This window comes from Pleuronectes platessa, chromosome 22 (genome assembly GCF_947347685.1).
Source record: "Pleuronectes platessa chromosome 22, fPlePla1.1, whole genome shotgun sequence".
Taxonomy (NCBI): Eukaryota; Metazoa; Chordata; class Actinopteri; order Pleuronectiformes; family Pleuronectidae; genus Pleuronectes; species Pleuronectes platessa.
Window position 1 is genome coordinate 18,798,541 of NC_070647.1, and position 21,794 is coordinate 18,820,334.

The following is a 21,794-nucleotide window of genomic DNA, read 5'->3' on the forward strand; positions in this document are numbered from 1 at the left end:
CTGAAAAGTGAAAACAGCAGATATATGACTGAGTGTCAATCATTATAACCCCGCCCCCTCCTCAGTGTTTATCTCCTGATTGGTTCGTGCCGGTCACGAACTTCCTCCGACTCCAGAATCGATCTGTGGATATTTTCCCTGCTCAACGATCAGAAGCTGAAAACACGTCAAATAAAAGATGAATAAAGATGGACGACACCGAGCCAAAAGAACTCTGATACTGATCACCTGTTAAACATCAGTGTGATAAAAACTTTCTTTAACAACATTTATTTAACGTCTAATTTGATTTCTGAGTTCATTCGTAAGCTGTCATGTCATCCATCTTTATTTAGTCTTTAGTTTTTAAGGAGCAGCCTCAAACGCCACAGGATCCACAGAGTGGAAGGAATGTTAGATATGAAACATGTAACTCGTATGTAACACGTATGTAACTCGTATGTAACTGGTCTCACTGGGCCGTTGATGGTATTGATTAGTTTTCAGCTGTGGCTCATCAGTTCATGTTAATGAGACGTGAAATCAAAGACGTTAGTTTTCACGGTGCCTTTTCCATCCAATCTGCTCATCATGCAATAAAACATTTATAAAAATCATTTCCCTCTGTCTCACAGTTTTTTCCATCAATGCTTTATCTATTATAAAATAAGATAAAATATTAGGATCAAATCGCAAGAAGAAATTCTTTAAGTTCTAACATTTAAAGTTTTAGGTCAAAACAGTTGTTTAATCATCTGCGACAGCAGGAAGTCCACACATCGTCCTCTTCAGACTAAAAGTTTTATTTTATTAACGTGACACTCAACAGTTAAAGGGGACATATTATGATTGATATAATTCCACTGTTGTAGAGCTTCTACACGTTAATTTGGTATCTGACATGTCGACCGTCCCAAAAACTGAAAAAAAACAACTCCTGCGATTTGTTGTTGTTCCTCTATTTCACAAACGATTCGCTCGAGTGCGTCCAATGGGAACGGCTGAGATAAACGTCATGGTCACACCACGCCCATGTAGGGAGTCTCGCTACATGGCCTTGGACAAGCGAGCTAACGCTAACCGGGCTCCACAGGCCCGGTTAGCTCGCGAGCTAACGTTAGCCGGGGAGCCTGGCTCCCCTAGCTGGGGGGGGGGGGCCCTAGGGAGCTAGGGGACCGTTAGCTTGCTGCTGCTACCGTCAGACATTTATGTGGCCGCATAAACAAGGGAGCCCAGATCACCTCTAACCGTTGACTCAACAGTGTGGCAGGATGCTGCTGCTGCGCCAGCTCGAGCTCCCACTGCTCCCACTGCTCCCACTGCTCCCACTGCGCTGGGGCTCTCGCAGCCAGGCCCCCGGGGGTGAGGGGGGCGGGGCACTCAAAACAGGTCAATCTGAGGAGGGCTGTTTTAGACAGGGTAAAAAAATCCTGTTTTAAATGATCCTTGTGGTATTTTGACCAAAATATGTTACAGACATTTCATTAAGACGCCAAGGAGCCATATCAACTGCAGTATATATATATATAAATATGTCCCCTTTAATATTCATTTTAGTGACTTATGCTCAAATAAGTGATCTGAAACAAATGCAACAATTTATTTTGTTCCAACACAGAAACATTAAAACTGTGACGATGATCGAGATCCAACTCGAATCGCAAGTGACACAAGAAATGGCTCCAACGACAAGTTTGACTGGACACGAAGAAATACAGTGATTTTCTTTTTACAGTTGTACCAAAGTGCAGGTTCCAGACACAGGACGTGTCCCCACAAGACGAGTCCTCACAAGACATGTCCCCACAAGACGAGTCCTCACAAGACGTGTCCCCACAAGACGAGTCCTCACAAGACGAGTCCTCAGAGGACGAGTCCTCACAAGACGAGTCCTCACAGGACGTGTCCTCCGTGTCCATGTGACTTGTGAAAACTCGTCCAAACACGTTCATGTCGACGACTCGAGAGACGGAACCGTCGTCGTGATGAGAACGAAGTTGTGTCTCAAAGATGATTCACATAAACAAGTTTTAAAAACAAACCTCTAAAGCAACATTTTCACAAGAATTACTTTGTCATGACGAGTAGAAACAGAATACTTGAAGTAGCAGTAGTAGTATTTACAGTACATCTGATTTCTTACAGTGAAACGAAACCTATTTCAGATGCAGTGGCGCCCGGGGATCCCAGACGGAGAACAGGTCCCGACGTCAGGGGTTCGAACCACAAGGCCACGAAGAAGAGTCATTTAACACTGAGCGGCCATTTTGTTAAACATTCAAATCTCTTAAAGTTTCTGCAAAGTACAAACAAGGTGTCATCAAAATAATGAAAACAGCTTTTTCACATTTGTTCTGGGAAACCAGGTTCGTGTGAATCTCAGTTCACGTCCCAACAGACGGAACCAGACTCAACTGATTCTAGATCTGATCTTTCATTAGATTCACTTAATGGAGACATTTTGGACACAATCTTTTTTGATAGTAAAAAAAATAAGTTGTTCATTGAAAAACTTTTTGCTCAAACTTGTGTTGCTTAAATATTGAACTTTTATAACAGATCAGTTTCATATTGGATATTTCATATCTCACGTGTTAAATAAAACAAACATCACTGAGCTTGAATTATTAAGATGTAATTACATAAGTTGATGTTCGGGTTAAATATTCTCACATCAGAAAATAAACTATTAAATCTTGAGATGTTGAAGCAGTTTCTAGAGAAACGTGATAATTGTGCTGAGCATTGAAACATCTGGACAGTCGCTGATTTAATGTCAGAACTAAACTTGTATAAATATAAGAAAACTTTTATTATGTCAGACATTTAGTCCGTTCAACTCTTTGCCGAACCTCGAGCTGTGCTTTTATTTTGACGACACCCTGTACTTCCTGAATGCAGAGTGAAGTCGGAGGTTGTTCAGAAACATTCTCGCGTTTCAAAAAGTTCAATCTTCAGTAGAAAGATGGAAAATAATCTGGAAATGATTTAACAGACATGATGCTTCTCAGAATGTTCACGACTGATTCTTGAATTCCGTCAGATTTGAAGAATCGACACGAGCCAAAATATTAAAGAACCAAAAAACAAATCAGAACATTCTTTTCATCAAATGTTGGAAAAAGAAAAAGACAAATTAGGGTCATTACAACTTACGATGTGTTTTTTGTTGAAGGATGAAGTTTGAGAAGATTCTTGTAGTTTTATTAAATATTTGCACTTGTTGATATTTAGAAATGGACGGCTCGTCTCGACTCTGCAGATCTGAGTCGATTTGTTTCTGTCGACTTCAGCAACATGAAGAGAAACTTCTGGTTCAGCTTCAGCTGGAATGAGTCGGACACGTTTGTGTCTCTGCAGATTGTTGAATCCTTCAGACGTCTGTCTGGGGAGACGCCGGCTGCAGGAGCTCAGGGCGCAGACGGAGACTCAGGTTCCATCAGCCTCTCACGTCTGAACCCGGTGGAGCGACGGGCCGGCAGCAGGGGGCGCTCAACTCCACAGAGAGCCGTTTGTTCCATCGACTGTTTTTGTGTCTTACAGCTTTTGTTCAAACTTGCAAACATTCAGACGCTCGATGTTCAATCAACAACAAAACGACTCAAACGTTTATTTTGTCAATTTTGTGACGACGGGAGGAAATCACTTCTCGTTGGTTGAACGTTTGCTGCGTTCTTCTTCTTCTCTGCTCATTAGCAGAGTGGGTTTGAATGAGACTCGTCCGGGACAGGAAGCTGCAGATGGGCGGAACACGAGTGTGGGGGGGGGCTCGCTGGTTCTTCAGCGACTCCTGAGATTAAAAACATAAATTTAATGAAAAAGGTGCGACTCAGTTCCGCCGACTCGTGGCTTCACGTCCAATCAGCAGGCGGAGCTCGTTAGCTCTCGTTAACTCTCTGAATGAGTCGGTTCAGAGGGCGGGGGGGCGGACCTGTTTTCAGTCAGTGACGGCTCCTTAAGGCAAAACTCCATCCCATGCTTTACACCAATTCCAACAAAAATCGGATTATTATTTTCACATTGATGTTTTGTTTCTTGATACTGATGATGAAGCAGATCTTCTTCTTCTGCAGAGAATGGAAGCCTGACGCACAGGAGCGGCTTCACAGCCTGTAAGACAACGAGCAGGGAGGTAAGACCACAGCATCCAATCAGAATCACACGTCTCCACTTCCTGAATATGAAACTAGAATATCAGCGCTGTGCTTCTACTGAACCCCGGGAGCGACTCACGTGTGGAGGAGACGTCTTTATGTTTTGCTGGCGTTCTCGTAGATGACGTCGGAGGTGATTGACAGCTGCTTCTTCTTCTGCCACATCAGCAGGACGCACTGATGGATGAACACGTACTGCTCCTGTCCACAGGAAACCACCACGTGAGCTCATCACACAAACCTCTCACACATTAACATCACAGAAGATAACGTCTTTTTCCTTCATAAAAAAAACTTTATAAAGATAAAGTTTCATCCGTCCAGAGTTTGAATCTCAAATCTTTATATTCAGAGAAAAACTTGATTAAAGCTTCAATAAACAGATTCAACGTTTCAAAGGATTTGACAGTTTCTTAAAGTTGAATCAAAATGTTTCAAATCCTCAAAACCGATTTGATCGTGAGTTCAAAGTCGAGCAGCTGAAGTTGAATAAACAAAGATGAGGATCAGGAAGGAAACTGATCTGGTTCTCGCCCCCTGACCCTGGGTCAGTTCACCTCAGTCTGAACCATGGACAGGCGGTGCGACCTCATCTCCGACACCAGCCCCAGGACGTCGGCGAACTCGTGTTCTCTGATGTGCTGCATGAGCCGGTCCAGAGCCATGAAGGTCCCGGTTCTGCCCACGCCGGCGCTGACGACACACAAAAGCTCCGTCATCATCACAGACCAGCTGCAGCTTGTTGGTCAGAGACCAGTTTGTCCAGCAGAGGGCGCTGACCAGAGGAAGTGTCTCTGTACGAGGAGCCTTGTGGCTCCGCCCCTACCTGCAGTGGACGATGACGGGCTCCTTGGTCCGGTTCGCCTGCTGACGCACGATGTGGACGAACTGCAGGATGCTCTCGATGGCGTTCACCGTGGGAACGCCGTGGTCCGGCCACGAGGTGTAGTTCAGGTGGAGGACGTCCTGAGACTCGTCGGCCTGTAGGGGGCGACAGCAGCACGACTCATTGTTTAATGCACAACAGGCTGCTCGCTCATTCAAGCACACACACACACACACACACACACACACACACACACACACTCAGCGAACCAGTGGAGGATCCTCTGCTGTCCACTCTGCTCCTGGATTCACACTTTATACAGGAGCTCAGGAGGAGGAGGAGGAACTGAGTGAGATCCTCCAGAGAAGACCCAGAGCCCTGAGGAGCTCCGTGTGAAGCATGGAGGTATGCAGGGCCCTGAGCCTCAGCCTGGTTCTACTCACGTATCCCAGTCTGAACTTCCTGATGGTCCACTCCAGAGACTCGGTCTCAGAGAGCATCTCCACGCTGATCTCTCCGTACATCACCGGCTCGTCTGTGAACGGCCAGTAGTGGTCGCACTTCACCTGGAGACACACAACACGTCAGCGCTGAGACACCAGTCGTCCCGTCTCCCTCCAGCCAATCAGGAGCGAGCCTCACCCGCCGCCGCTCGGTGCACTGAGTCAGCATCACCACGATGGGACACTTCTGCTGCAGAACCATTTTCCAGAAGTCGTTCCGCGTCTCCGGCAGCGGCCCCTGGGTGGCGATGTACTCCTTCACGTGTTTGTATCCCTGAAACACAACCACAACGTCTTCATTATTACTATTCATATTCATATTATTATAGATTCATTATTGTTAGATCCTGATGTAGAGAATTTAAACTCAAGCACAAAGTTCAGGAATCATTTCACAGTAAATCACAGTTTTGAAAAATCCTTACAGATTCAATAGGGCCTCTCACCGATTTCGGTGCTCGGGCCCTAATGAATAAATCTTCTTGTACTGGTACTTGTACTCTGAGTACTTCCTGCTGGCTGGTGTATTTGTACTCACGGGTATGTAGTTGGCGTTGATGTAATCTGAACCTTCATCGTTGTGCATCGAGATTAACTGGACTCGACTGAAGTCGTCTGCAGAGAAGATCATCTTCATCATCATCAGCTTCATCATCATCATCATCATCATCAGCTTCATCATCATCATCATTATCATCATCATCATCATTATCATCATCATCAGCTTCATCATCTTCATCATCATCATCTTCATCATTATCATCATCATTTTAATCATCATCATCATCATTATCATCATCATCATCATCTTCATCATCATCATCATCATCATCATCATGTGACCTCATGAACTCACATGGCAGGATGTTGGTGTATCTGTTCTTGGGTCTGTTGACAGGCAGGTCAGCTGCATCATGGGAAAGATCCAGACCGACGCTCTTCAGCTCCTGAAAACATCCACAAGTTAAACTAGGTCAAAGGTCAAAGGTCAGAGGTCAGCGTCACCTCTGGTTTTACTTCTAAACTAACTTCGGAGGAATTTACTGAGATAAATGTCTTGTTTAGTCCAAACAGCCAAACTAAGAATTATTAAATATTATTACAATTCATATGAAAACATTATATGTGAATGAGTGAAATCAGATCTATTAATAACCTGAACTCACCTCAAACTGCAGAGAGAACTTATACGCAGAGTCTTTGCTCATTTCTTTAAAGTAGGCGTCGAAGTCGTCGAGCTGCACCAGACTGAAACACACAATAACATATAAATACAGATTTATATCTGTTCAATTCATCTGTTGAATTAAAGTGTTCAGAGGTTTTGTGGCTGAAAGCTTGTGTTAATGAGGACACACACACACACAGACACACACACACAGACACACACACACAGACACACACACACACACACGTTTAGTCTTGTTACCTCGTTAGTTTCCGTTTCTTTAAAGCCGTCTTGCTCCTATAAAATACACATGAATACATTTCTGTCACCGTCAGTCACTACAACAGCTAATAAGTAAATATGTTACTACGTTTATGTTTTATGAATCAAACATGCAGCTTTTTACAAGTTTACACTGTTTTATATTTCATGCTTCACATTCTTCAGTCAAACCTTTTTTTAAATGAACTCTGACTTATTTAAAACATCGTCTGCTGATATTCAGATTCAAACAAGTTGAACATCTAACATGCAACTGACACACAATCTGCTTTCTACCACGTACGACACATCGGACCGACACAGTCACGATTCTACATCGTGAAATCGAACCAGGAATGAAGAGACGCACATGCAGACACCCGACACGGAGCCAAGCCGGTTAGCATCGACAGTTAGCATCATGCTACATGCCACACATTAGCAAAAACAAACTCAGTGTGACTTTGAGATTTTAACCACAGACACAGGATCGTAGGACAAAGTTCAACATGTCCGACAAATCATCTGCTCACTTCCTGTTTTCAAATCAAACGTTTACTTTATTTATTTCAAATGTCAATAAAAGTCTGGTTTTATTCTTCATTTTCCTGTCGACAAATCCCACGATCTGACTCCGATCAGCGCTGAGTCACCAGAACTAAACTTATCTGAATATGAAGAAATCCTCATTTTATAAAGAAACGTTAAAATACAACGTTTTTCTTGAGTCTCAATGAAATGAAGAGTCTGAGTGAAGTGAGTCATTTAAAAAAACTGGTTCATCTACGTAAACAGGAGGATCCTTTTGAATCGGGTGTTCCACAAGGCTCACAGTTCGGCCCCGTGTTGTGTCTTTAAACTGACATCCAATATTTTCTTTGTGGAAAAAAACTACAATTTTCAGTATCTGCTTTAGAGTTTGTTTACTTTTCAGTGAGAAAAGTAAACGTCCTGTCAGCAAATATCCGCTAACAACAGTTATGACTCTATTCGAAGAAAAGGAGGAGAAAGTTTAACGAGTCAGTTCGGAGGAACGGCTAAACAAAAACAGATGTTTTCAAAATACAAATAAAAAAATGATTAAATACAAATGATGTACATGTATCTTAGATGAAGAGAAGACGAGGATCCAGACAGGAACCCTGAGGGACACCACCGTGAGTCTTTAATGGGATTTGTTGAGAAACTGAAACAGCTAGAATAAAACCAGACTGGTGGTAAACTGGTGGATGGAGAGTCGGGGGGGCTCGTGGGCTCGGTCCAGACGCAGAGTGGAACCGTGTCTGGGATCAAGGTCTCGGACGTGCCCCTGACGTGCAGTGTCTCTGACCAGCAGGTGCTTACTTACCAAGGATTAATATAAAAAGCCAAAAGATAGTCAGTCCAAAGGCAGGATGGCAGGAGGGTAAGGAAGGCAAAGAGGCTTCTTCGCCTGAAGGGTTCAAATCAAAAGTCAAAACACAAACAAGAAAAAATAAGGACACACAGACACCAGGGGGCGACAGGTTGGGACAGAACATGGTGCTCCATTAGTAGAGAGGCACATTAGTGCTGAACACAGAGTTAAGCATCATGCAGCCGTTCAGAAAGTGTCCCGTTGTCTCTGAGGGACAACAGGCGTCTGTTCGCTGCTCCACCTCAATGGCTGCTCTGTCTCCTTTAGTCTGTGACATCACTGCGTCCTCCGGCCTGTCCCACAATGCAACACTCAGCCAGCTCCCTCGTCATGAATAAACAAGTCACAGTTTGTCACTTTAATGAACCTGATGATCTCAGTAACGAACCCACTGATGCAGATAAACCAGAAAAAACTTTGTGTCTAAGACTGAAATGTGTAAAAATACTTTAGTTTTTATTATTACTCATTTAAACAAGGTTCTTGAACGACCACAAATTAAAAAAACTAAATTACTTATCTCAGAATAATTTTGCTCCTAAAACATGAAGATGCTTCAGTGAGAAGAGACATTTGTTAATGTTCACAAATAAAACCAAGCTAAAAACAGTTGTACAGGATATATATATATATATATATATATATATCCTTTACGTTTTATACTTTAGAAAATTAAACAATCATCAGCGTACAAATGATATTTTATCACTCGTCTACTTTGTAGTAAATGAAGACGTGTGGGATCCGAAGTGGAGCCTCGAGGAACAATAGATTCAAAATGTGTTTATTCTTTAAAGTTTTGCTGCTGATTATGAATATTTACTTTTATCATATTCTTTAAAACACATTGATGTTCATGAAAAGTTAGAAGTTGTTGCATCGACTGGAAACATGAAACCATGTCACTCTCATCATCATCATCATCTTCACCACCTTCATCACCATCATCTACATCATCACCTTCATCATCACCTTCATCATCATCTTCACCATCACCTTCATCATCATCATCATCATCTTCACCACCTTCATCACATCATCTACATCATCACCTTCATCATCATCTTCACCATCACCTTCATCATCATCATCATCATCATCTTCACCACCTTCATCACCATCATCTACATCATCACCTTCATCATCATCTTCATCATCTTCACCATCACCTTCATCATCATCATCATCATCTTCACCACCTTCATCACCATCATCTACATCATCACCTTCATCATCACCTTCATCATCATCTTCACCATCACCTTCATCATCATCATCATCATCTTCACCACCTTCATCACATCATCTACATCATCACCTTCATCATCATCTTCACCATCATCATCATCATCATCTTCACCACCTTCATCACCATCATCTACATCATCACCTTCATCATCACCTTCATCATCATCATCATCATCACCACCTTCATCACCATCATCTACATCATCACCTTCATCGTCATCTTCACCATCTTCATCACCATCATGACCATCATCTTCATCATCAACTTCATCATCATCTTCACCGTCACCTTCATCATCATCTTCACCACCTTCATCACCATCATGACCATCACCATCATCATCATCACCACCATCATCTACATCACCTTCATCATCATCTTCACCACCTTCATCACCATCATCACCATCACATTCATCATCACCATCATCTTCATCTTCATCACCATCTTCATCATCACATTCATCACAACCATCATCTTCATCATCACCTTCATCACCATCACATTCATCATCACCATCTTCATCATCACATTCATCACAACCATCATCTTCATCATCACATTCATCACCATCATCACCATCACATTCATCATCACCATCATCTTCATCTTCATCACCATCTTCATCATCACATTCATCACAACCACCATCTTCATCATCACATTCATCATCTTCATCATCACATTCATCATCACAATCATCATCACATTCATCTTCATCTTCATCACCATCTTCATCATCACATTCATCACAACCATCATCTTCATCATCACATTCATCTTCATCATCACATTCATCTCCATCATCACATTCATCATCTTCATCATCACATTCATCTTCACCATCATCTTCATCACCACCGTCCTCATCATCTTCATCATCACATTCATCTCCATCATCACATTCATCATCTTCATCATCACATTCATCTTCACCATCATCTTCATCACCACCGTCCTCATCATCTTCATCGTCTCTCCTGTTTAAATCAGTTTTTCCTCAGTCTCCAGTTTGAGGCTTTGAGACCTGAACTGAGAAGCGTCTGTGATCTGATCCCAGGTCAGTGATCTGATCCCAGGTCTGTGATCTGATCCCAGGTCAGTGATCTGATCCCAGGTCTGTGATCTGATCACAGGTCTGCGATCAGATCACAGGTCAGTGATCTGATCCCAGGTCTGTGATCTGATCCCAGGTCTGTGATCTGATCCCAGGTCTGTGAGGGCCTCGGTTGTTTCTCTGTGGGACTTGAACCTGTCACTGTGAACATGAGACTCACACGTACCAGTTGTAAGGAAGTTTCCCGTCTCGTTCAAACGAAGCAAAGTTCACGAAGGTCTCGGCTCCAACTTCTCTGAAACAGAAACATCAGAAAGTGCTGAGCCGTCAGAAAAAAGTGACGAGTCATCAGAAAAAAGTGACGAGTCATCAGAAAACTGAGGAAGTGAGAAGTTAAATGTGAAATGGAAATAACAGAAAGTTTTTAAAAGTTTCTTCACTTGTGTTGAAATGAACTCTTTCTTTAGAACGAGGTCAAAATAACTTGTCAGTGATTAAAATGCTTTTTGCAGTTTTGGTTTTATAGATTTTATAGTTTTATAGTTTTATAGTTTTATATTGTAACATTTATAGAAAACAGATTCGACCTCAACTTCTAATCCTGAGGAAACAACGACACTCAGATTATATTTCAGTTATTTATTGAAAAACAAACTCTGATGAGATTTGTTTTTTAATGGATTAAAAAAGTTTGGTTTCAGAAAATGTGTTTGTTGTTTGTTGTCATGATGACAGGGCATGTTTCGATCTGATGGTGATGATGATGAGGATGATGATGATGAGGGTGATGATGATGGTGATGATGAGGATGAGGATGAGGATGAAGGTGAGCTCTGGTGGTAAAGCCGTTCGGTACCTGGTCATCTGCAGGTGTTTCTTTCGCAGGACGAGGAGGAAGAGGAGGAGGAGGCTGGCGAGCAGGACGCTGAGGACGGCGAGCGCCGAGATGGCCGCCACGCTCGGGTTCATCTCTCTCGCTGCAGAGAGACGGACTTTACTTCCTGTTTTATATGTGACGCTGATACAAACTTCACATTAAAAGTCTGAGAGCAGCACAGTGAGCTTTTACTGTGAAGCCTGGGAGTGCTCCACAGCGCCACCTACCGGCGGTGGTGACGGAGATGTGGGCGGGCCTGCTGGGCGAGCTGTAGCTGAAGCTGACGATGGAGCAGTTGTACGAGGACGAAGGCGTCAAACCAGAGACGGTCGCCAGGTGAGAAGTGACGGACTGAGGCTCCCGCGCCTGAAACACAAATTCACTTTGACTCAACGTGACGGCACAGTGAAGCTGACCTCTGACCTCTGACCTCGGACCTCTGACCGCTTCGTCTTTCAGTCCAAGTGAAGACTGAAGTGGGACAAGGACACTAGATCAGGACTGTTTCCGTTTCCTGCCAGAGGACCGCCCACACACTCAACCAATCAGGAGTCCGTCTCAGCTGTCAATCATGAGGCGGACTCAACGGATCAGAATTAATCAATTTGCTTGATTTCATACGACCCAGAAGCCGTGGCTTCACTTTTTAGAGTGGCCATCTTGCTTCTTTGGTTCATCCTCAGAGGAGCATGACCAGAAACAGTTTGCTGCTGATTCAAAGTTTGAAAAAAAAAACATTTGAACTTTTCTTTAGAAACAAAACTTATTTTTGCTCTTTTCTCGATCATTTACATGTTTATTTAATATTTTAGTTTATAACCAGGTTTTAAAAAGTTCTGAATAAAGCTTGACCCTTTGAACTCAAAAGACTGAAATTATCATCTTCCTCTTCATCATCATCATCATCATCATCATCATCATCATCATCATCATCCTCATCATCTCCCTCCTCCTCCTCAGTGTTGGTACCTTCAGCTCCCGGGCTCCTCGGGCTCGGCAGACCACCTGGTAGAAGTCCACCACGCCCTCCTCGCTCCACAGCAGAGTGACGGACGAGTCCGTGGCGTTCACGGCAAACAGAGAAGTGGGAGGAGCCGGCTCTGAGACACAAACAGAAGCCTCAGTGAGTTTCAAAGTAAAAGCTCCTGGTGTGAGTGTGTCGGGCCTCAGGAACACGGACTCTTAATGTGAAAGCTCCTGACACATCCTCAGAACAGGAAGTGAAACAGAAACAAGTTTATGTTTGAAGACGAACGAGGATCTGACACAGGAAACAGGAAGTAGAGAAACACGGGCTTTTATTTTTATTCTCATGTGACAGAGAAATGACCCAGATTCACTCAGATGTGTGTGTGAGTGAATATACATGTGTGTGTGTGTGTATTTATACTTTTGTGGGTGTGTGTATACGTGTGTGTGTCTATACATGTGTGTGTATATGTGTGTGTGTGTGTGTGTGTGTGTGTGTGTGTGTGTGTGTGTGTGTGTTGCACTGACCCAGCTTGATGATGGTGGGTGTGGACGTGTTCCTCCCCCGCTCCGTGCACGCCGTCACCGTCAGGTTGTAGATGTCGCCCGGCGGCAGCGGGAGACTCGCCCGCATCACGTTACGAGTCACCTGACACACACACACACACACACACACACACACACACACACACACACACACACACACACACACACACCTAACCTTTAATCACCATAGCAACAGACTAGCATGGCAACCACATCCCCTGACATACTTCAGCTGTTACTATGGTTACCCCACCATTATCACCATTGTTGTTGCTATAGTTACTGTCTAGATTCTAAGATCGTTGTCTCTCAGACGAAGACGAGGTCACATGACCCTGCAGACGAGGTCACATGACCCTGCAGACGAGGTCACATGACCCTCCAGACGAGGTCACATGACCCTGCAGACGAGGTCACATGACCCTGCAGACGAGGTCACATGACCCTCCAGTGAGTGGACGAGTGAGGGACAGACTCACGTCCACAGAGAAGCTCCGCCCGGCCGCCCTGCGCCCCTCGGCCTCCACCTGCCAGTGGAGCATCCTGGAGTGGGACAGGTCGATGAAGAGCTCCCCGTACGTCCAGCGGACGAAGAGGACGCCGTGAGAGTAATCCACCGAGGACACGTGAGGAGCCTCCGGAGCTGCAAACAGTCAAACCACTGTAACCAGTCGGAAGGCTTTTATTGTGAAAGGACTACAGGAAGTGGAGCGGCCCCTCACCTGTCACGAAGCTCACGGTGGAGCCGTCGCAGCAGCCGAGCGGCGGCTCCCCCCACGTCACCATGGAAACACGGAAGCTGTAGTACCAGGCCGGCAGCAGGTCGGTCACCCGCTGAGGAGACAGAGGAATCACATGAACCAAACCGAGCATCGGCTGAAGGGGGCGCTATAGCAGAGGTCAAAGGTCAAAGCCCTTTACCACGGAGGCGATGATGGAGGCGGTGGCAGCGATCTCGTAGTACGTGGTCCACTCGGACGCCAGCGTGACGGGGTTGAAGAAGAAGGTCTGCAGCACGTACTTCCTGAAGGACACGTGGTACGGCCGCTGCCAGCTCAGGATCACCGCCGTGGGACTCAGAGGGTAGATGGCGAGCTCGCGGACGCCCGTGGGTTCTAACACGTCACACAGAATGAGTACATGTGCAGTCGGACATTTTAAATCTGCACTGAACGCAGACGTGAGCTGCTCACCGATGTCGATGATGACGGGTTCGGACGGAGGACTGGTCAGCGGCCCGTTGGTGTGGAACACCGTCACCCGGTACTGGGCGCCGGGCGTCAGGTTGGTGATGATGTCACTCGTCGTGTTTTCCTGTCGAAACGTTAAAAAAAACCTCGGTCACGAGTTTCAACTGTAGAAATAAACGTAGATTAGAACAATTTGAAACTATTTTTCTGAGAAAATAAGAAAATATCGGAATTTTAAAAAAAAACAGAGCAAAAAAAAGCCGTTTTGATTTAATTTGATATTTAGTGATGATAAATTATTATTTCAGAAAACAGTACAGAGTAAAATATGCTAATGAGAAGCTGGCGTCACCTCTCCGCAGTACGTGTTCTCCATCCTCTGACTGGGACTGGGCTTCAGACACGTGGTGGACACCACGGACACCACGCTGCCGTTGTGGTCCTCGGGGGACGGCGCCCAGGAGACGGCGGCGGTGCTGGAGTCCAGCAGCCGGACGCTGACGGCCCGGGGACGCTCTCTCAGCTCGTCCATCAGCTCGCCACCGGGACCTGGAACCAATCAACACCAAGACATCGTCTCTACTCAGGACCTCTGATGAAAAACATCTTCAGCTTCAGAGATTTGTTCTTTTTCTATTTGAGATTGAATTAATATAAAAAAAACAAAAACTGATAATAGATTCAATTTGGTTTTAAAGGTGCAGTGTGTAGAATGTAGTGACATCTAGTGGTGAAGTGTCACGTTGCAGGTGAACCCCCCCCCCTGAGGGATTTTCTCCCCTTAAGTCTCTTAAAACACCTGAATGTGTCACAATCTAAGAATTCATTGAAATAGTTTAATTACAAACTCACTTAAATCTCTTGACAGAAACGGTTCCAGTCACATGACAGATTTTCACAGATGAACGGATCATTAGTATAGATCTATAGATATACAGATATGTCCATAAGGTTACAGATTCCTGTTCGTACTGAGGTAGAAGCTGAAGCTGGTGTCGGCGGCGCTCTCTCTCGCCTCACAGTCTCCGGCTGAGCTCAGCGTCGTCAGCTCCACTCGATACGTCCCGGCCTCCGTCAGCTCCGTGAAGAACTCGTGAGTGTTCTCGTCCACGGTCGCTGTCTCTGTCGAGTTCCCTGGAAAACAACAGACACTGTCAGGGTCCTCTGTGTCCACAAAGCTCTATATGGACAAACTATTTTCTCATATCAGCAAAATGATGTTGCATTAAAACGATTCAGTTGTTGAAATTGATTCATTAGCTTCGGGACATTTGTGTCCTTTCCCCCGTCGTCTGCAATGCGCCCCCTGCTGGTGGCTGGTTACCGTCTCTGTAGATGTAGACGTTGAAGCCGTCGTAGCTGGTGGGAGGTCGGGGGGGCAGCCAGCGTAGCTCCAGCAGGAGGGGGAGGAGCTCGGTGGGCAGGACGGGGGGGTCGGAGGGGAGGCCCATGGCGGAGCCCGGCTCGTTGGAGTCTTCGTACTCCGACACCACGGCGTTCACGAACTCGTCGTCCGTGCCCGGCGGCTCGGGCGGCTCCGGCCAGTAGCTCCGGGTCTCGGCCTCCGTCGTCTGGTTCCGGAGGGCGGCGGCGGTTCCTGACTGGTTCTGTGGCGAGATGAAGGGAACCTGAGTAGAAGCCGCCTCCTCTGAGGTGTTGTCCTCCTGCTCCTCCATCAGCGGGACGTCCCGGGCGCGACGGGACGACTGGCTGCTGTCCTCCGTCCCCTCAGGGCGGAGCCTGCTGTCCTCCGTCCCCTCAGGGCGGAGCCTGCTGGCGGCTCCACCCGGCCCCGCCCTCGGGCTCAAGTGCACGATCTTACGGGTAATGTTGAGGGGGGGGTACGGCACTGAGGACGAGACGCAGAGAGATCATTTATTATTATTATTATATATATATAATGACTATGAAACATTAATGTGATGAATGAAAGAAATCAGACTCATCTGTTGATTTGAATTTGAATGATTTCAATCAGGATCATGTTGAGTGATTTAAATCAGTCACCTGTCCTGTGGTGCACAGCTGGGTGTGTGATGTCACTGAGTGACATCAGAGCCGTCTGGTTCACCGTCGCCTCGGAGATCAGCTGGAAGGTGACGTCACGGTAACAGACGCCCGGTAACCAGTGCTTGAAAACCGTCTTCCCTTTGAAGAAATCTATAAAAACATTAATCTGAGTATTAAAAATTAGATTTACCTTGAAAAAGGGAAATGGTCCTAAACACCAGAAGCTAAAGTCGTTTTTCAGTGAAACAGTTTGAGCTGTTGACCTTTGTAGAGGAAGGAGCGGCGCTGCTGGTTCTCCGTGTAGCTGATGTTCACTCGGCTGAACACGTCGCCCTCCGGTGGCTGGATCTCAAACACCACGCCGGTCTCTGGAGACTCTTTGAAGTCCGAGATCTGGACGCTGTGGACGGGGAGCGGCTCTGACCACAAAACAACACAACACAGGATTTGAACCCACAACTGAACACCACAAGACATGATTACAATTCACACATATGTGAGTGTGTGATGTCACAGATGTGTGATGTCAGAGGCGTGTCTCACTTGTGAGGACGGACGTGGTCTTCTCGGGTCTGGACCAGCTCTGTCCCACCTTCAGCAGCAGACTCACAGAGTAGCAGAGGCCGTGGAAGGACGTGTTGAAGACCAGCCGGTCGCTCGTGTTCCTGAACTCGGCCACGAGGAGCCGAGCTTCTCCAGACACCTGAGCTGCGTAGGCCGTGACGTGGTCCTGCAGGTCGGACCGCTCCAGAGCCGCCAGGATCGAACCATCGTCACGCAGGGACACGTGGAAGGTCAACGAACTCTGGAAACGCAAAGATCGAATCAACACGTTAAGAGACAGTAACAATTTAAATCAAATAAATCAAATCCTTGCAGCTTGTTTGATTGACACAAACTGAAATCCACGATCAATAAAACTCATGAGTGATAAAACGTTTCCACGTTGGACCAGGTCTCTGTGTCTCAGGAGATCAGACGCCCCCTGCTGGTCGTCCTCAGTAGCTCTGACAGCAGAGACATGACTCCTCGCTTTGTCTCCTTGTTAAAGACTATGAGACAAACTGGGGTTTATGAATATGGGCTAAACCAAGTAAAGCTGAGCATTACATTCTGTTATATTTATATATGATATCATCTTTAGGTTGATGGACACAGAAGCTTCCGGATGTTTCTCATCTTCACACAAAAAACCATCAGGCTGCCGTCGCCATGGTAACGGAGATGAGAGAGGAGATGCTCATTATGTCTGATTCCAGGATCGCCATGGAGACGAGCGTCCAGGGCGCCGGAGGCTGAATGTTAATGGAGAACGAGCTGCACCCGGTCGAGCAAGAGGAGGTGAGAAAATACTCCCATCAGAGAGAATGTAAAGACAAGTAATGAAAATAAAATGAAAGTTAAAGATGTGAGAATCAAACCTTTAAAATCTGAGCTGACATTGAATGAAACATTTCTTTACGTGAAGGCCCCTCGTCAAAACTGTGAGTGAACTAAGAGTCGCTCTGGACAGATCGGATCATTTTGAAGATCGACCTTCAGACTGAGAACATTCTCCACAGACAAGACATGTTCAGACATGATCTCCGGCTTCAATCTGAAGAAATGGCCTCAGAGTTTATCCAGAGTTTGTCTTTCAAACCTCATTACTGAGGCCAGAGAGGAACCTGATCACAGCTGCTCTGCTTTACAGGACAAGAAGAACCGCTCTGTCATTGAACTGGGTTAATCCCACACAGAGGCAGAAGTACCAGACTGTGTGTGTGTGTGTGTGTGTGTGTGTGTGTGTGTGTGTGTGTATTCAGTCCATTAAACTATGATGATGTCAAACTGACAGAACTTTGGTTCATGTTGTTCATCATTTATAAAACTACATGAACACCAGAATAACTTTAGCTTTAAATCTTTTATAAGGAATAAAACCTGTTTCAATAACGTTTAAAATTTACTTTTAACAGACACATCTGGATTATAACTGAGTCAATCCACATGTGTGGACGTCACACACACACACACACACACACACACTCACACACACAACCCTCACGCTGGTCCCCACACTGGCCCTCTGTTCCCACACGATGGAGCTGAGCCTTTAAAATGAATAAGATCTTTGAATCTTCTTCTTCTATTCACAGTTGAAAGTGAATAATGTGTTTTCCTGGACGAGGTTCACTTCCTCTGCTCTCCAGCGTCCTGACAACACGATGAAGGAGCTGGAACCACATGATCTGGTGTTCAGCCACAGGCCGAGTAATGAGGCCAAACAGGTCAAAGACACAACACACACTGAAGACACACAACACAGACTAAACACACACTGAACACACCACACAACAGAGACTCACACAGACTCAACACAAGATGCTTCCAGACTGAGCTCCTCAGTTCTCTGGATCTTCTCTGGAGGATCTCACTCAGTTCCTCCTCCTCCACCTGAGCTCCTGTATAAAGTGTGAATCCAGAAGCAGTGTGAACAGCAGAGGATCCTCCACTGGTTCACTGAGTGTGTGTGTGTGTGGGGGGGGGGGGGGGGGGGGGGTTCTAACACAGGACACAAACAAACAAACCGCTCTGGTGACAAAGTGCTGACACACACAAAGAAGACACAGCATCATCACAATGATGCGTTGGTATGGGCGGGGCTAATGACGGACGGGAACTACAACACCATTACTTTACATTACATTACATTACATTACATGTCAATTTGTCCAAAGCGACTTACAATCAGTACACTCAGAACACACAGGACACTTCGGCATGCAGACGGGGACGAGTGGGGATTGAACCGTCAACCTTCTGGTTTGAGAACGGCCACACCGCCCCCACCAAAGAAACACACTTATTTTCTGCACTGCTTCACTTTATGACTTTATTTTTTTGTGTTGTTTTCCACACGTAGACGAGTTCAGCCTGCAGCTGTGTGAGCGTAGATGAGGTCACATGGTCGTAATGACATCATTATCACAGTGACTGGCGGACACACACTTATTGTGTTTGTGTGAAACATCACAACACAGATCTCATCAGGAGACGAGGCCTCACTCGGTCGGCGTCTCATAGACAGGAAATGAAAGTGAACATGTGATAGAACCTGACGGACACTTCAGAGACGATGTTCACGACCCGTCCAGCAGAGACAGACTCACACTAACCAGGGGGGGGGACATTCAACCTCTTCATTAACGTCCTTATTCTGGAGCTCCCTCGATTTCTCATGAGTCCAAAGACTATCGTCTTCGTACGCCCACTTGTGGTTTGGACCATATAGCAACACAGTGACTATAAACACCTCAGTGCAAGAGGCTCAGACCACTGAGACCTCGAGAGTCTTCAAGAGACTTCAGGAGACTTAAAGAGACTTAAAGTCTTCAAGAGACTTCAGGAGACTTAAAGAGACTTAAAGTCTTCAAGAGTCTTCAAGAGACTTCAAGAGACTTAAAGAGACTTAAAGTCTTCAAGAGTCTTCAAGAGACTTCAAGAGACTTCAAGAGACTTAAAGAGACTTCAGGAGTTTTCAAGAGACTTAAAGAGACTTAAAGAGACTTAAAGAGTCTTCAAGAGACTTCAGGAGTTTTCAAGAGACTTAAAGAGACTTAAAGAGACTTAAATAGACTTAAAGAGACTTCAGGAGTTTTCAAGAGACTTAAAGAGACTTAAAGAGACTTAAAGAGACTTAAAGAGTCTTCAAGATCCTTCAGGAGTTTTCAAGAGACTTAAAGAGACTTAAATAGACTTAAAGAGACTTCAGGAGTTTTCAAGAGACTTAAAGAGACTTAAAGAGACTTAAAGAGACTTAAAGAGACTTAAAGAGTCTTCAAGATCCTTCAGGAGTTTTCAAGAGATTTGAAGACTTCAGGAGACTTAAAGAGACTTCCAGAGTCTTATATCAGTTATAATATATAATAAATTAACTGTAACACAACAATGAGAAACATGAACTGATCAAGTTAATGATCAGCAACACAACTGATCTTTATAGCTCCAATACAAATATCCAAGAAAAACTGATATGATGAAAACACAAGAAATTAAATAATGTTTCCTCCAAATAATCAATAAACTTAACTTCCTCACCAAGACACAAGAGCGTGTGTCTGTGTGTCGTGTGACGCTGGTTGTATATGTGTGTGTATCATGTATCAATGTGTGAATTGTGTTTATGTGTTTATATATATATATATATATATGTGTGTATCGTGTATAAATATGTGAACTGTGTGTATTGTGTGTTTTGTAAATGTGTATGTATGCATGTATATTGTGTATAAGTGTGTGTCTCCGTCTCAGCAGCAGCCACACTGACCCACTTTCCTCCGGACAGACCGAGCTGTTCGCTGCCTTGTGTCCGCTCACAGCAGCGTCACCCCGGGCAGCAGCAGCAGCGGTCGTCCGCTCGTGTCTCGTGTGATGAGCATCGAACATGTGATGTGACCGGATCAGTGAACAAAGCCTGAGGACCGTCGGCTCCTCCGCACCGAGCCCGGCACCGAGCCTCCTTACCTGGATGATGCAGAGCAGGGTCCCGGTGAGCAGCAGCGGGGAGAGCATCGCTGTCTCTGGGTCACAGGGAGTCGATGCTCGGGCCTTTTCCTCCGGTTCATCCAAACAATGGCGAAGATTCTGCAGCAGCGGAGCTCGACGCTCCGTGTGTGTGTGTGTGTGTGTGTGTGTGTGTGCGTGTGCGTGTGTGTCAGTGTGTGTGTGAGATTCACAGCGGCTTCATCTTCATCTTCATCAGAACCGACCGCAGCTCGAACCGGACCCGCTGTGATCGAGGAGGCGCAGGCCGGGCTCCGGGGTCCATGCCGCGGCCTGAAGAAGAGCAGGAGGTCGGTGTGTGTCCGCGATGAAGCTGCTGCTGCGCGGAGTCGCCCCGCCCTGAGCTCCGGAGGCTGCCGGACCCCTCCCCCTCCTCTTCATCACCCTCCCCCTCCTCTTCATCACCCTCCCCCTCCTCCAATTCTTCTTCTTCCCCCTCCCCCTCCTCTTCATCACCCTCCCCCTCCTCTTCTTCATCATCCTCTTCTTCATCCCCCTCCTCCAATTCTTCTTCATCCCACTCCCCCTCCTCTTCATCATCCTCATCCCTTCCCATCTTCATCATCTTCAGCCTCATCCCTCCTCCTCTTCGTCATCTTCATCCTCATCTCTCCTCCTCTTCATCATATACCCCCTCATCCCTATTCCTCCTTATCCTCTTTATCATCTTCCCACCTCCTCATCACCATCCTCAACCTCATCCTCTTCATCATTCTCCTCCTCTTCATCAGCTTTTCTCTCATCCCTCCTCCTCTTCATCATCCTCATCCCTCTTCCTCCTTATGCTCTTCATCATCTTCCCTCTTCCTCATCACTCATCCTCTTCATCATTCTCCTCCTTTTCATCATCTCCACTCTCATCCCTCCTCCTCTTCATCATCCTTCCCCTCATCCCTCTTCCTCCTTCATCATCCTCCCTCCTCCTCTTCACCATCCTCAACTTCATCACTCATCCTCTTCATCATTCTCCTCCTCTTCATCATCTTCACGCTCATCCCTCCTCCTCTTCGTCATCCTCAAACTCAACCCCCTCATCTTCATCATCCTCATCCCTCCTCTTCCTC

General features: G+C 45.7%; 1 protein-coding gene across 1 annotated transcript; it reads right to left on the minus strand.

Moving 5' to 3' along the window:
- Positions 1-1,564: 1,564 nt before the first annotated feature.
- On the minus strand, positions 1,565-20,942 carry ptpro (protein tyrosine phosphatase receptor type O). Its single transcript, XM_053414717.1, has 27 exons — positions 20,692-20,942; positions 16,729-16,990; positions 16,449-16,604; positions 16,183-16,335; positions 15,500-16,024; positions 15,148-15,309; positions 14,528-14,724; positions 14,179-14,299; positions 13,907-14,100; positions 13,708-13,819; positions 13,465-13,628; positions 12,968-13,088; positions 12,440-12,570; positions 11,698-11,836; positions 11,450-11,570; positions 10,820-10,888; positions 8,240-8,323; positions 6,892-6,927; positions 6,629-6,710; positions 6,319-6,409; positions 6,001-6,077; positions 5,602-5,736; positions 5,403-5,525; positions 4,960-5,114; positions 4,691-4,826; positions 4,213-4,334; positions 1,565-4,089 (listed from the first exon to the last, which is right to left on the minus strand). The coding sequence occupies exons 1-26, from the start codon at positions 20,737-20,739 to the stop codon at positions 4,230-4,232; spliced, it is 3,699 nt and encodes a 1,232-aa protein (XP_053270692.1). The 5' UTR covers positions 20,740-20,942; the 3' UTR covers positions 1,565-4,089; positions 4,213-4,229.
- Positions 20,943-21,794: the final 852 nt, after the last annotated feature.

Coding starts and splice junctions, on each gene's coding strand:
- ptpro (XM_053414717.1), bottom strand. CDS start 20,739: ATGCTCTCCCCGCTGCTGCTCACCGGGACCCTGCTCTGCATCATCCAG. Junction 16,336..16,448: donor CCGCTCCTTCCTCTACAAAG/GTCAACAGCTCA, acceptor ATGTTTTTATAG/ATTTCTTCAAAGGGAAGACG. Junction 12,571..12,967: donor ACCCACCATCATCAAGCTGG/GTCAGTGCAACA, acceptor TTTGTGTCTCAG/AGCCGGCTCCTCCCACTTCT.